This window comes from Odocoileus virginianus, chromosome 4, assembly GCF_023699985.2.
Source record: "Odocoileus virginianus isolate 20LAN1187 ecotype Illinois chromosome 4, Ovbor_1.2, whole genome shotgun sequence".
In the NCBI taxonomy this organism is placed as follows: domain Eukaryota; kingdom Metazoa; phylum Chordata; class Mammalia; order Artiodactyla; family Cervidae; genus Odocoileus; species Odocoileus virginianus.
The window spans coordinates 80,567,875-80,580,489 of record NC_069677.1 but is presented as its reverse complement, the minus strand read 5'-3'; the positions used below and the strand labels follow the sequence as shown (position 1 = coordinate 80,580,489).

At 50.6% G+C, this 12,615-nt stretch overlaps 1 protein-coding gene across 5 annotated transcripts in view; it reads right to left on the bottom strand.

The window, feature by feature from the left end:
- The window catches only part of SLC37A1 (solute carrier family 37 member 1), a 97,032-nt gene that overhangs the window by 59,821 nt on the left and 24,596 nt on the right, over positions 1-12,615 (bottom strand). For 3 of the 5 annotated variants that reach the window (XM_070466817.1, XM_020875074.2, XM_020875073.2), the window contains one exon: positions 5,442-5,629. In XM_070466817.1, coding sequence (XP_070322918.1) covers positions 5,442-5,497 — 56 coding nt within the window. In that variant the 5' untranslated portion in view covers positions 5,498-5,629. Of the gene's footprint in view, positions 1-5,441; positions 5,630-9,746; positions 10,224-10,484; positions 10,754-12,615 lie in introns of those variants that run through there. The other 2 variants (XM_070466814.1, XM_070466815.1) reach the window with 2 other exon arrangements.

The following is a 12,615-nucleotide window of genomic DNA, read 5'->3' as shown; positions in this document are numbered from 1 at the left end:
TACAGTCCATAGGGTCATAAAGAGTCAGACACGACTGAAGCGACTTAGCATGCATATGATGTCATATAACTCACATATGATGTCAAATCCACTGAGATCCTAAATCCAGCTATGGGTCTTCTTTTTTTTTTTTTTTTTTTTTTTATGGGTCTTCATAGAAGGCCATGGGGAGACAGAGACAGACAGGGAGGAAAGGCCACGTGGCAATGAGGGCAGAGCAGGACAGATAATGCCATGAACGGCCAGCAGCCACCAGAAATGAGAAGAAGAAAGTGTTCTTCCCTCACGCCTTCTGTCAGAGCACAGTCCTGTGACACATGGATCTCAGACTCCTCCTTCCAGATCCACAAGAAATTAATTTCTGTTCTCTTAAGCCACCCAGCTTGTGGACTTGTTACAGTACCCCCAGGAAACTAATATAATCCAATACTTTGATTCCTGTTTTGTGTTACATTTAGGCTTGTGAACATTAGACAAGTACAATTAAAAATGAATAATTTGATCCTTAACTTCATCAGTGTTCCACTTACTATTCTGTAGTTATGTCTGACAATAGGCAGCATTCTTTGTATCTAGCAATGCTACAAGACTAGTGCTTGGGTTAACCACAAGTTTCTAGCGATAAAGCCTCTTCCAGCAATGCTCCTTCGAAGCATCCTCAGAAATGTCCTAGACGCTGCCTGCATTTCCAGATAAACAGCAGCCTGCTCCCAGTTCAGAGACTCAAGGGAGAATACAGCTTCCTTCCTTGAGTGTTATTTATCTAGGTAATAGGCAAATAAGAAGTTAAAAAAAAAGAAATATTCTAGATGAGAATAACTGAACAGTATGACCTGGCACAGAAATGAGTAAGAAGACATTTTACTTTCAGTTCAGTTCAGTTCAGTCGCTCAGTCATGTCTGACTCTTTGCAAACCCATGAACCGCAGCATGCCAGGCCTCCCTGTCCATCACCAACTCCTGGAGTCTACCCAAACCCATGTCCATTGAGTCGTTAACGCCATCCAACCGTCTCATTCTCTGTTGTCCCCTTCTCCTCCCACCTTCAATCTTTCCCAGCATCAGGGTCTTTTCCAATGAGTCAGTTCTTCACATCAGGTGGCCAAAGTAATGGAGTTTCAGCTTCAACATCAGTCCTTCCAATGAATATTCAGGACTGATTTCCTTTAGGATTGACTGGCTGGATCTCCTTGCAGTCCAAGGGACTCTCAAGTGTCTTCTCCAACACCACAGTTCAAAAGCATCAATTCTTCAGCGCATCTCACTTTAGGAACAAGGAAACCATGCATACCGTGATGGGAGTCCCTCCAGAGCACCCTAAAGGGGGCCGTGATGTCAGTGACGTTAAGTACTGACCACCTGGTTTGGGCACTCTCTGCATCATTGCCCCTCAGAGAAGATACTATTTTCTCTTTAGTAATTAATAACCAATTTGTGGGAAAACACTCTGAGGTTAGGTAGCTAACCCAGTTGTTCACCCAACTTTCTCCCAATTTTGTGTGTCTATTGATGCTCCTTACCTAAACCAAGCACTCCTGATGGTTCAGAAGGTGACAATCCAGCTTGGACACGCCTGCTACTCTGCTCAGTGGCTGGCATCCCACTGTGGGAAAGAACTTTCCCTTCTCCCATTGATGCTTATTTGGTTATAGGAGCATGGACTCACTAGATTCTTGTTTTAGTCAAAGGGCTATAATCCATTACTATTATTGTTTATTTAAAAGATTATCCCAGGGACTTTCCTGGTGGTCCAGTGGTTAAGAATATACCTGTCAGTGCAGGGAATATGGGTTCAATCCCTGGTCTGGGAACTAAGATCCCACATGTCACAGTGCAACTAAACCCACTCACTTTAACTATTGAAGCCTGTGTGCTCTGGAGCCCCAAAACAAGAGAAGCTGCAGCAGTGAGAAGCCTGTGAACCACAACTAGAAAGTAGCCCCCACCCGCTGCAACTAGAGAAAGGCAGCATGCAGGAACGAAGAGCCTGTGGGTTGCAAAGAAGAACCAGTACAGCCGAAAATAATCTCATCTTATATTTGGCCAGTGAGAGTCGCTTCATTTTTAAGCACTGTCTTATTTGTTGACATCAGATATTCCCGGCTCATCTCACTTTCCTGGCCCAGTGGTGACACCATCCCAGTCTCCAGGGATGCCTGTCTGGCTCCTTCAATAGGAAATAGTACACAGAAACCAAGATCTAGCCCCAGGTGTGCTCACTGCTGCCAGGATGCTGCTGTTTCCAGGGCCTGTCTCCAGCAGAGAGAAGGCATTTTACACACATGCGCACACACACAGCATACACACAGACACCTACACATACACACACACATTTCTCTGCTTACCTTCTCTCCAGTTTTTCTTGGTATCTTTAATTTCAACCTAGCAACACACGATTCATCCAGTCCCCTCAGCCCTACCAATATCTGTAACTCCATTATCGTTAGTGAGAAGCTGTCTCCTTTCTGTGCTATATCTGACAAAAATGCATAATCTGAATCTAACCATGAGGAAACAACAGACTCTTCTTTTGGATCCAAAAGAAGAAAGTCTATAAAATAAATAGCTTGTACCCTCCAAAAATGACAAGCTTACAGGAGACAAAAAAAGGTCAAGATACGGTTCCAAATTAAAGGAAACTAAACACAGAGGACAACTAAATGCAGAGTGTGACCACACACTAGATCCTGGCCCAGGGAAAAATCTATAAAAGAAAAAGAAAAGTCTATAGAAAGATTTTTAAAATCTATAGAAAAAATCTATAAAAGACATTATTGGACATATGAACATGAACTGTGGATTAGATAATAGCATTACATCCGTGTTAAGCTTCCTGATTTTGATCTTTGTGTGCAGTTATATGTGCTATGCTTAGTTGCTAAGTTGTGTCTGACTCTTTGCGACCCCATGGACTATAGATACCACCAGGCTCCTCTGTCCATGGGGATTCTCAAGGCAAGAATATTGGAGTGGGTTGCCATGCCCTCCTCCAGGGGAGCTTTATAACCCAGGGATAGAACCCAGGTCTCCCTCATTGAGGGCAGATCCTTTACCATGAGCTACCAGGGAAGTGGTCACACAAGAATATCTTATTTACAGGAAATATATACTAATGTATTTAGAAATAAAAGGGTAAAATTTTTGCAACTTGCTCTCAAATGGTTCATGAAAAAGTGTGTGAGTGTGTGTGTGTGTGTGTGTGTGTGTGTACATACATCTGCACACACACATAGATGAGAGAAGGTGAAGGGAGAAGCAAATGAGGACGGATGTTAAGAATCTGACCATTGAGCCTGGCCCCACAGCTGGGCTGTGCTGGTGGCTCAGCAGTAAAGAATCCTCCTGCAACGCAGGCGATTCAACAGGAGATGTGGGTTTGATCTGTGGGTCGGGAAGATCCCCTGGAGAAGGAAATGGCAACCTGCTCCAGTATTCTTGCCTGGAGAATCCCATGGACAGAGGAGCCTGATGGGCTACAGCCCATGGGGTCACAAAAGAATCGGACATGACTTAGCACACAGCACAGCTAGGCCAGACGCACCTCACCATTTCCTCTGCCCTAGGTTCATTCTACTCTAGATACAATGTTCCAGGACAGAGAGGCTGGCTCGCCCACCTTGGGTCCTCTCTTGCCTCCTGCTGACCTGGGCTATGGCAGAAGGTCAGCGGGATGGAGCCTCAGGGGTCTCTACTGGCTTCCGTAATGGGACAGAAGGTCCTGAGACTCCCTTGCTGGTCACAGCTGCACACAAGGGAGAGAAGTCAGCTCCCGGAGATCAGAGTGCTGCTAAAAAATATAAAAAATGTCTTTCGCAGGAATGTTGACACTGATTCTCTTTTTTTACAGCCAAGGAAGCTGAGGTCTAGAAAGGTTAAATAACCTTTCAAGGTCAAAGAGCAACTTTGAGGTAGAGATGGAACAGAAATGGAGACAAATGTGCCATCTCTATGTTATTCAAAGAATGGTCTGTGGACCCACAGTATCACATCACCTGGGAACTGTAGGTTCTCAGGTGCCACCCCAGGTCTACTGAGTCAGGATCTGCATTTTAACAAGTTTTGAATGATTCCCAAGCACATTACAGTGTGAGAAGCAATGCTCTATCTCTGAGGTTTTAACCTACAAAAAGGAAGGGGGGCGGGGATTTGTGATTACAGGAGTTCTATGTAACATTCTTATCATTTTCTCCTGGGAGTTTGAAAAAATGTATCCAAATAAAGTTACAAAAGAAAACAAAAAGAAATACCCACTAAAAAAAGGAAGTGTTGAACCACTTCTGTCTAGACTGGCACTAGATGAGAAATGAATCGACAAGCAAACTGTTCTAGGAAGAGCCAGATGTCTGAAGTCACATCTGAGACCCCGTGGGCACAGCAGCCACCAGCCTGGGCCAGAGAAGCTGCAAAGGATGTGTAGGCGGCACATGGCCGGGAGATGGAGCCTAAGGGACCCAGAACACATGCTGCGGCATAAACATTACTGTGAGCAGAAGGCATTTGAGTTTCTGAAATCTCTCATCTGCCTAAAAACAGAGCCTCCAAAACAACTCAACTGTCATCACTCCTCTCCGGGAGCAACTAGGAGAGATTGAATCTTAGTACCAGAGGCGGGAAGCACCCACCTCACACCCAAACAGACACTGTCACAACTGTGTCCTGGTCGCCGGCTAGTCTCCCAAGGGCCCGTTTACCTTTCCAAAAAGGCATTTGCTTTCCCAAACGTGCCCTCCTCCTTCTCTTCCCCTACTAAGGTGGTATATACACCCCAAATTCTAAGGCCCCCAGCAGTCACCTTTCTCTGAGAACTCCCACACACATGTGGCTAAATCTGTCTTCTCTCTTATGCATCTGTCTCTTGTCAGTTTAATTCACATGCCCCCAATCATTCAACCTAACAGGGTAGAGGGAAAACACTTCTCTTCCCGACAGAGATTAGCAGCAGAGAGTGTGGCTTGGAGACCAGACAGCCCAGCTCTAGACTCTACCCTCACCTTCAGCCTCCTCCAAGGAGTGTGTGTGGGATTCACAAGTCTCCTGTGAGAAGGACTCTCAGAGAGCACACCAGATGCTCTCGGAACAGAAAGGGGTGTTTTAGTCTGTGTTTAACTTGTTCAGATTTCATTTTCTCTTCCAAAGTCCCGGCTCAGCAAGACCACTCATTAAGTTCAGAGTTAATATACTTATTTCACCCACAGCCATTTACTCATCCTACCAGGATGATATTCAGTGGACTAGAAACCACTGAGAACCTCAGAGGTTTTCAGTCTGTCTGTCACTGCAGAACCAAAGGTGGACAACTCAGCAGCATTCCTGGTCACCAGTTCCACCACGGATAAACCATTCAACAGTTATGGGGAGGGCGGGCATCCACATGTATCTTATCAGGAAATGGGATGTGGGGGACCTGCTGGCTGCAGGGTGGCACAGTGCCCCCAACTTACCACTGATCCCTGGAGAACGAGATGATGAAGCGAATGCCAGGGGGAAGCTGGGCCATTGACGTCTCCCTGGATGTGGAGCTTCGGTCATAAAATAAGATGCTTCATAAATAGGTTCTTAATCCCAGGAAGCGAGTAAGGATGCTCGTGGGGACTCGCCTCCTCTCTTCCTCCAGCAGAGGCTCGGCTGTCTACAAGGAGAAGGAGGGGTGGAAAGGTCAGGCATCGTGCGAGGCCCTGGCGGAAGGAACTGCACGCAGTGTGGTCACCCAGCCCAGAGCAGAGTCAGATGAGACAGGGCGCTCCCACCACAAGAGCCACCTGGTGGGGGTGGAGCATCTGCCCCGGGGGTGAGGGGGGCGCAGCTTATTCAACCATCACTGAAAGGAACTTCACATGATGTTCTGAGGGCGCATGAAGAGAGAACGGCTGAATTTATCTCCATCCGGGAGGCGTCCAGAGATCAACCACTCACTCTTCACCACCACACTTGACAGAGCTGATCGTTCATACTCACAGGAGACCAGCAGGAGCCCAGAGGTCATACCAGGTGCTCAGTCACCAGAGGGCCACCAACCAGCTGGTCCTGATTCCCCCGCTGGGGGCCAGGCCATGTCTGAGCTGCAGTAACAGAGAGGAACATAGACCTGGACCAGGTGGCGGGTCATCAAGCCCATCATTTGACTGTGGCTTTGCAATAGAGTCTAAATACATGTATTGCCATGGGGATGAACACCTCAAACCAGCCTCTTCATTTCTCACTCCTGTGGTCACTGCAGGGGCCTTGGAAAATGGCCCCTTTCTGAGCAAGACAGGAAGAAAGGGGCAGGGAGGCCTGACTGCCCATCCCAAAGCCAACTTCACCACGTGAGCTGTCTTCCAGTTTTTTTCCTGTGTTCGCTGGGTGAGGAAGGATCTTGGGGACCCATACATTACATCACAGAGCACACCACGTACTCAGGAGCACATACGGTTCCACCTTAGTGCTTATGGAAAAGTCACAGGTTATATGGTGTTTTTAAAGAAGGCTACTTTTGATGGAACACTGATTTTGATTTAAAGCTTAGAGATGTATTCAATGTCTTTAAACAACTTTCTTGAGATAGTTGTTTGCTACTTGAGATAACAAGTAACAGCCAATAGTTCTAATTTAGAGGATCTAAAATATTCCTAAGGGCCTCAGGATCCCCATGTTCACTCCTGCCTTCCCTCTAGAGTGAGCTTTCAAAATGCACCTTGGCAAGCCATCACACAGCTATGAAATTAAAAGATGCTTGCCCCTTAGAAGAAAGGCTATGACAAACCTAGACAGTGTATTAAAAAGCAGAGACATCACTTTGCCAATACACGTATGCGTAGTCAAAGCTATGGTTTTTTCAGGAGTCATGTATGAATGTGAGAGTTGGACCATAAAGAAGGTTGAGTGCTGAGGAATTGATGCTTTTGAACCGTGGTGCTGAAGAAGACTCTTGAGAGACCCTTGGACTGCAAGGAGATCAAACCAGTTAATCCTGGAGAAAATCAGTACTGAATATTCATTGGAAGGACTGATACTGAAGCTGAAGCTCCATTTCTTTGGCCACCTGATGGGAAGAGACAACTCACTGGAAAAGACCCTGATGCTGGGAAAGATAGAGGGCAGGAAAAGGGGCTGACACAGGATGAGATGGTTGCATGGCATCACCAACTCAAAGGACAAGAGTTTGAGCAAACTCAGGGAGATAGTGAAGGACAAGGAAGTCTGGTGTGCTGCAGTCCATGGGGTTGCAAAGAGTCAGACATGACTGCTGTGATGCTGAACAACAGGTTGTCATACCTGTCCCCCGACCCCCATCTCCTCTCAGAGAGGCAATGAGGCCCCTCCTGCTTCAGCCAGGAGAACTACACCTTTGCTCCTACAAGCTCATCATCCCACTTAGAGTGCTACCTGCCCTCACGGCTGGCCCTGGGCTGGGTAATCCCAGGCATGTCACAGACTTCCTGCTCCCTCACTTGCCCCAGCTAAGAAAGAGGGATGGTGGCACCGACATTTTTGGGTTGCTATTAAAAATGAGATGTGCGATCTGTGGACAGCCCTGGGCACAGAGCCTGGTGTGGAGGAGATGCCCAGTCAAGAGGAGCTGGTTCTGTTCTCAGCAGACATCATGAGAGGCATCAAGGGACTGTAGGCAGCCGCCCAGCCCCCATTCCCTGGTCCAGCACAGAACCAGCGCCCAAGAGACGCGTGGAACCAAGCTCCGCAAGTGTTTCAATACTGTTGTTGCTCATATCTCTAGATTTTAAAAAGATTTTCCTAAAATTCTGCTACTTCAACCTAAAGGGGCTTCTCAGCTGGTGCTAGAGGTGAAGAACCCACCTGCCAATGCAGGAGACATAAGAGACCAGGGCTCCATCCCTGGGTTGGGAAGAACCCCTGGAGGAGGGCAGGGCAACCCACTCCAGTATTCTTGCCTGGAGAATCCCATGGACAGAGAAGCTGGGCGGGTTATGGTCCATAGGGTCGCAAAGAGTTGGACACGACTGAAGTGACTGCACCCATACACTGAGAAACAATTTTTGGGTGATGACTTTAAAGTAAAGGATTTGGTCTGAATGTTACAGCGCCCAGAAACGGATGGTCAGAAGCAAATGTCCTCTTCTGTCCAGACGCTGTTTCTCTAGGTACAGCTTATCTGGAAGTATCCTACTGCATCTACTATGGAGATGCGGGTTCAATCCTTGGGTTGGGAAGATCCCCTGAAGGAGGAAATGGCAACCCACTCCAGTATTCTTGCCTGGAGAATCCCATGGACAGAGGAGCCGGGCTACAGTCCAAAGGGTAGCAAAGAGTCACATACAACTGAGTGACTAAGCACACACGAACACATCAACTAATCAATAAACCTCAATTCAAGGCTGGTAAAACTTGGAACTTTAAAACAAAATCCAGAAGACGTTGGAAAAATCAGCAGGAAAAAAATCTCGATTTCCTTTGAAAACCATGGTTCTTCCTCCTCCTATAAAATGGGTGAACTCCAGTGCTATAAATTCTCACCGTTGGTGCAATTAAGATGTGTAAACATAGTGATTTTACATGTTAGACGTTAAGAGCTTGATTTAATTAGGCCCTTTCCTCCAAAGTCTGACCGGTGACCACTGATCATACCAGCGAGGGCGGGTCAAGATCTCCGAGGACACTGCTGACAACTCTGTGCTCTCCTGCCAGCCCCACGGCCACTCCGAGAAAGAAGCCCAGAGGCTGGCCTGGGGCGCTGGACACCTGGGGCAAATTCAGGTTGGTTCAGTTTCCGTCAGTCCCCTCCCCCACCTCGCTTCCTCTGGGCAGGACCCCTCCAAAGACAGAGCAGCAGAACTGGAGCTAATCACTTGGTTTAAGCCTTGTTTTTTGACACACAATCCAAGTACATAAAAAGAACATGCACTTTTTAAAAAATGGCTCTTAATAGACACCTGGAACTCACCACCACAGTAGGGAAAAGTGTAAGAATATCCAGTTTCAAAGAGAACAACTTCAGAAGCACCCCACCACAGCATCTCTGTTACAATCCAAAAAGCATGTTTTTATACCCATCATGTGAAAGAGCCCAACTTAGTCTACGAACTGTAAAACAATGAAATGGAATGACCTGAAGGCAATATGAATTCTGGAGCTCCACCTTTGGCCTCACCACTTAGGGAAGAGTCCTGTGTACTCACTGAAGGCGAAAAAGAGACTCAAAGGCAAGCAATGAAGAGAATAACACAGAAAGGGTCTTCCCACAACTGCAACTCTGTTGTCAGTAATCAAAGCAATCCCATGCATACCTTAAATAATCTACCTAAAGACAAAGCTTTTAAGCTGGGTCTTATTTTAAGGCAAACAAGTTTTCATACATTTTTCTTTTATGAGGGAGAGAAAGAATGAGTGAGGGAAACTTGTCCAGAAAAAAACACTTTTTACGGTCCGTGCTTTAAAGGCTGTCAGCAATATTAAAGATTAATGACAATAGCCAGGATCTCTTTCCTGGGCTTCAATACAAATGCTAGCCCTGCATCTCTGCCGCTTTCTCCCATCAACAAGCAGCGCCCCAGGTGGTGTGCACAGCACAGAGCCTGCAAAGGCGCCTCCAAAACCATGTGGTGAGACTCCGGGGGCTCCAGTCCTGGGTTCTCACGGTTGATTTTGAAAGGCCTTAAAGAAGGAGCAATGGGGAAATTTAATCTAGTTGCCAACTCAGACATCCTCAGACGACTGAAATTCAAGGGCAGGTGGGCACTCTCCAGGCGGGCAGCTCAGGGAGAGGAAAGACGGGCTAGAGAAATTCAAACCTGACGGTGGGGCGAGGGGCCTCCAGCACTGGGGTCGCAGTCTCGGGTCGCCAGGTCACCGGGATCTGCAGGGCGGCTGCGGAGGCTGGGACGGCAGGAGGGTGGGGGCAGGAGGAAAAATAAGCCAGACGGTGGGTGCCGCGAGGCCCGGTGACTTTCCGGGGCTCTGAGTCCTGTAAATCACTCCCAGAGGCTCCGGGCTCTGGGGACCAGCCGCTCACAGACAAACAACCCGAAGGCCCTGGGTGCGGGCGCCGGCTCCTCCCCGCGGTCGGTCCCGGAGGAGGACAGACGGGCACGCCCCCGTCTCCGCCGCACAACGGCCCCGCGCCCTGCTCCCCGCCCGACCTCCGGGATAGCTGTCATCGCGGCCCGGCGGCCCGGGAGGGGCCCCGGAGGACGGCTCGGCTCGCCAGCGCCCGGAGCTCCGATGGGCGGCTGCCGGCCCGGCACCGGCTCCTCGCCTCCTCTCCCGGGTCCCGGCGCGCCCGGGTGATTCCCCCGACCCACCCCCCTGCGGCTGCATCCGCCGCCCTGGGCCCGGGAGGGGCCCGCCCCCGGACCAGCACAAAGACGCGCGCCCGGCGGACGGACCCCTGCTCCCTGCGCGTCGCCAGCGCTGGCAGGTGTCGCTCGGCCCCGGCGCCCGAGTCCCCAGGCCCGGCCAGCGCGGGCGGTGGGCATGGGTCCGCGCATTGCAAACCGTCTCCCCGCCCCGTCCGGGTCCCCACGCCTCACCTGCGCCCCCAGGCCCGCGCCGCGCCGCCCGGCCCGGCCGCCGCGGGCGCTTCCTGTCGCGACTTCCTGGGGCGGCGCGGAGGCCCCGGCGGCCCTTTCACTTTCAGCGACAGCGGGGCGCCGGCTCGGGCCCCTCCCCTCCGGCTCATCCCCCTCCCGTCCTCCCGCGGCCCCGGAGCCGCCCGGGGGCCCTGACAGCCCGGGGACGGCGGGCGGGGCGCCCCCACGCGGAGCCCGCGGCGCCGCGCAGGAGTCCTCCCCGCGGCCCCGGGTCCCGTCAGCACCTGCCTGCGCGCGCCCCGGCTTGAGTTCCCACTGACCGAAGAGGCGCTCCCCAAGGACGCTTTGTCCTCAAGGCAGGTCCTACCCAGAGCGCAGCTTCCCCAGAGCGCAGCTTCCAAGAAAGGTTGGCACTAAAGGGGCAGCCTTGCCGCTGCCACCTGCCTCCAACATTATTCCTATTACCTCCTCTCAGGGGTCAGACTTAGACTGATGTTGTATTAAATGAAAATGGGGCCCATGATAGCTGTGTTGACCCATCTTTGATCGCACCTGTGTAAGTGTGACACGTGGCTCACCTCACCTGCTCTCAGTCACCTGCTCTAGACCAACCTCCCCTGTGCAGTCAGACATCCCCTCTCCTAATCCCAGGCTCATTTTGTGCCAAAAATGGGCCCTTGGCACCGGCCCCTCCCCGCCCAAGCCTGATTATTTTCCTGGGGGACCCGCAGAGCACCCAGGGTGGACACATGACATCCAAAACCAGCCCAGGTGCCTGCTCTCAGGAAAGCAGCTCCTGGGAAGGGCCCCATGAGACAGAAAAGAAACTCCAGGCAGAAGTGTCCGCATGGTTAAACCAATGCTGGAAGCTAAAACAAATTCAAGGCCTGGCGGTAAATGCCTGAGAGGTATGTAGGAGACAGACGGCACTGCGGCCTCTGGGCAGGCACCCACGTGCACAGCCAGGCACCCACCTGAGCGGCCAGGCACCCACCTGCACGGCCAGGCACCCACCTGCGCGGCCAGGCCTCCCAGGGGGGCCCTGCTGTGCCTGGGGAACTCCGTGCCATTCTCTCCCGCTGGCTGAACTGTGTGTCAAATACCACACCTCTGTTGGCTTTTGAGACACCTCCTCCATGTGGGAAGGAGAACTGCCACTTCACTGAAGCCTGAGGTTCAGCCACAGGACGACTGCTGCTCACTCTGCGAGGGAGGCGGCCCCTGTCCCCTGATTTCTGCCTCCCCTTGGTGAGATCTCCTTCCGCAGACCTCCCCTCTCAGACAGTTCTCCCTTCCCTAACTCTCCATTCCTGCTGATCCAAGCCTGCCCAGCCTGGCTTCCCTGTCCCCTCGTCACCCTGCACTATCACCTGCCCAGGGCTCTGCTCAGGGCTCCTCAGGCTCCCAGCCTCCAAGCCCTCCCTCCCCAAACCCACTTCTCCAGCACCTCAAACTGCCCTCCCAAAGCAGATCGAACCCTGGCGTTCCTGATGAAAACCTTTCAAGACCCTCTCTTTGGATCAGGAATGAGTCCCAGTCCTTAGTGGCTAGAAAGCAAGACCCAAAGCCACCCGTGACTTCAGGACCAAAGCTCAGACCGTTCTTTAGTTTCCAAGACTTTCTCACACGTCAACTTGCTATTTCCACCTTGGCCCTCCAGACCAGCCTTTTCTACTGAGCTTAAACTTCAAGACCCAGGTCAAGTATTTGCCTGTTTACTGCTTTCCCAGGACGCTACGGAAACCTCTGGGTCCTGACTTCTCTATCACAATGAACTGCTACTGCTAAGTCACTTCAGTCGTGTCCGACTCTGTGCGACCCCATCCCTGGGATTCTCTAGGCAAGAACACTGGAGTGGGTTGTCATTTCCTTCTCCATCACAATGAACTAGTACTGGTTGTTTCTAAACCTGTCTCCTGGCCTAGCCTCAGGGCCCTACCCAACTCAGAAGGCCTCATCCATACTTGCCAACAGCATGAAAAGATGTGGGAGAACTCAGCACAGGGAGGCCCTCCATTTCTACACCATTTCTCACCTAGAAAGTGACGATACTTGTTTGGCACACTGGGGAACAGCAGCAGAACCTGAGCTGGTCTGTATAATATTCACCAAAAATATTCATCTGTCAATT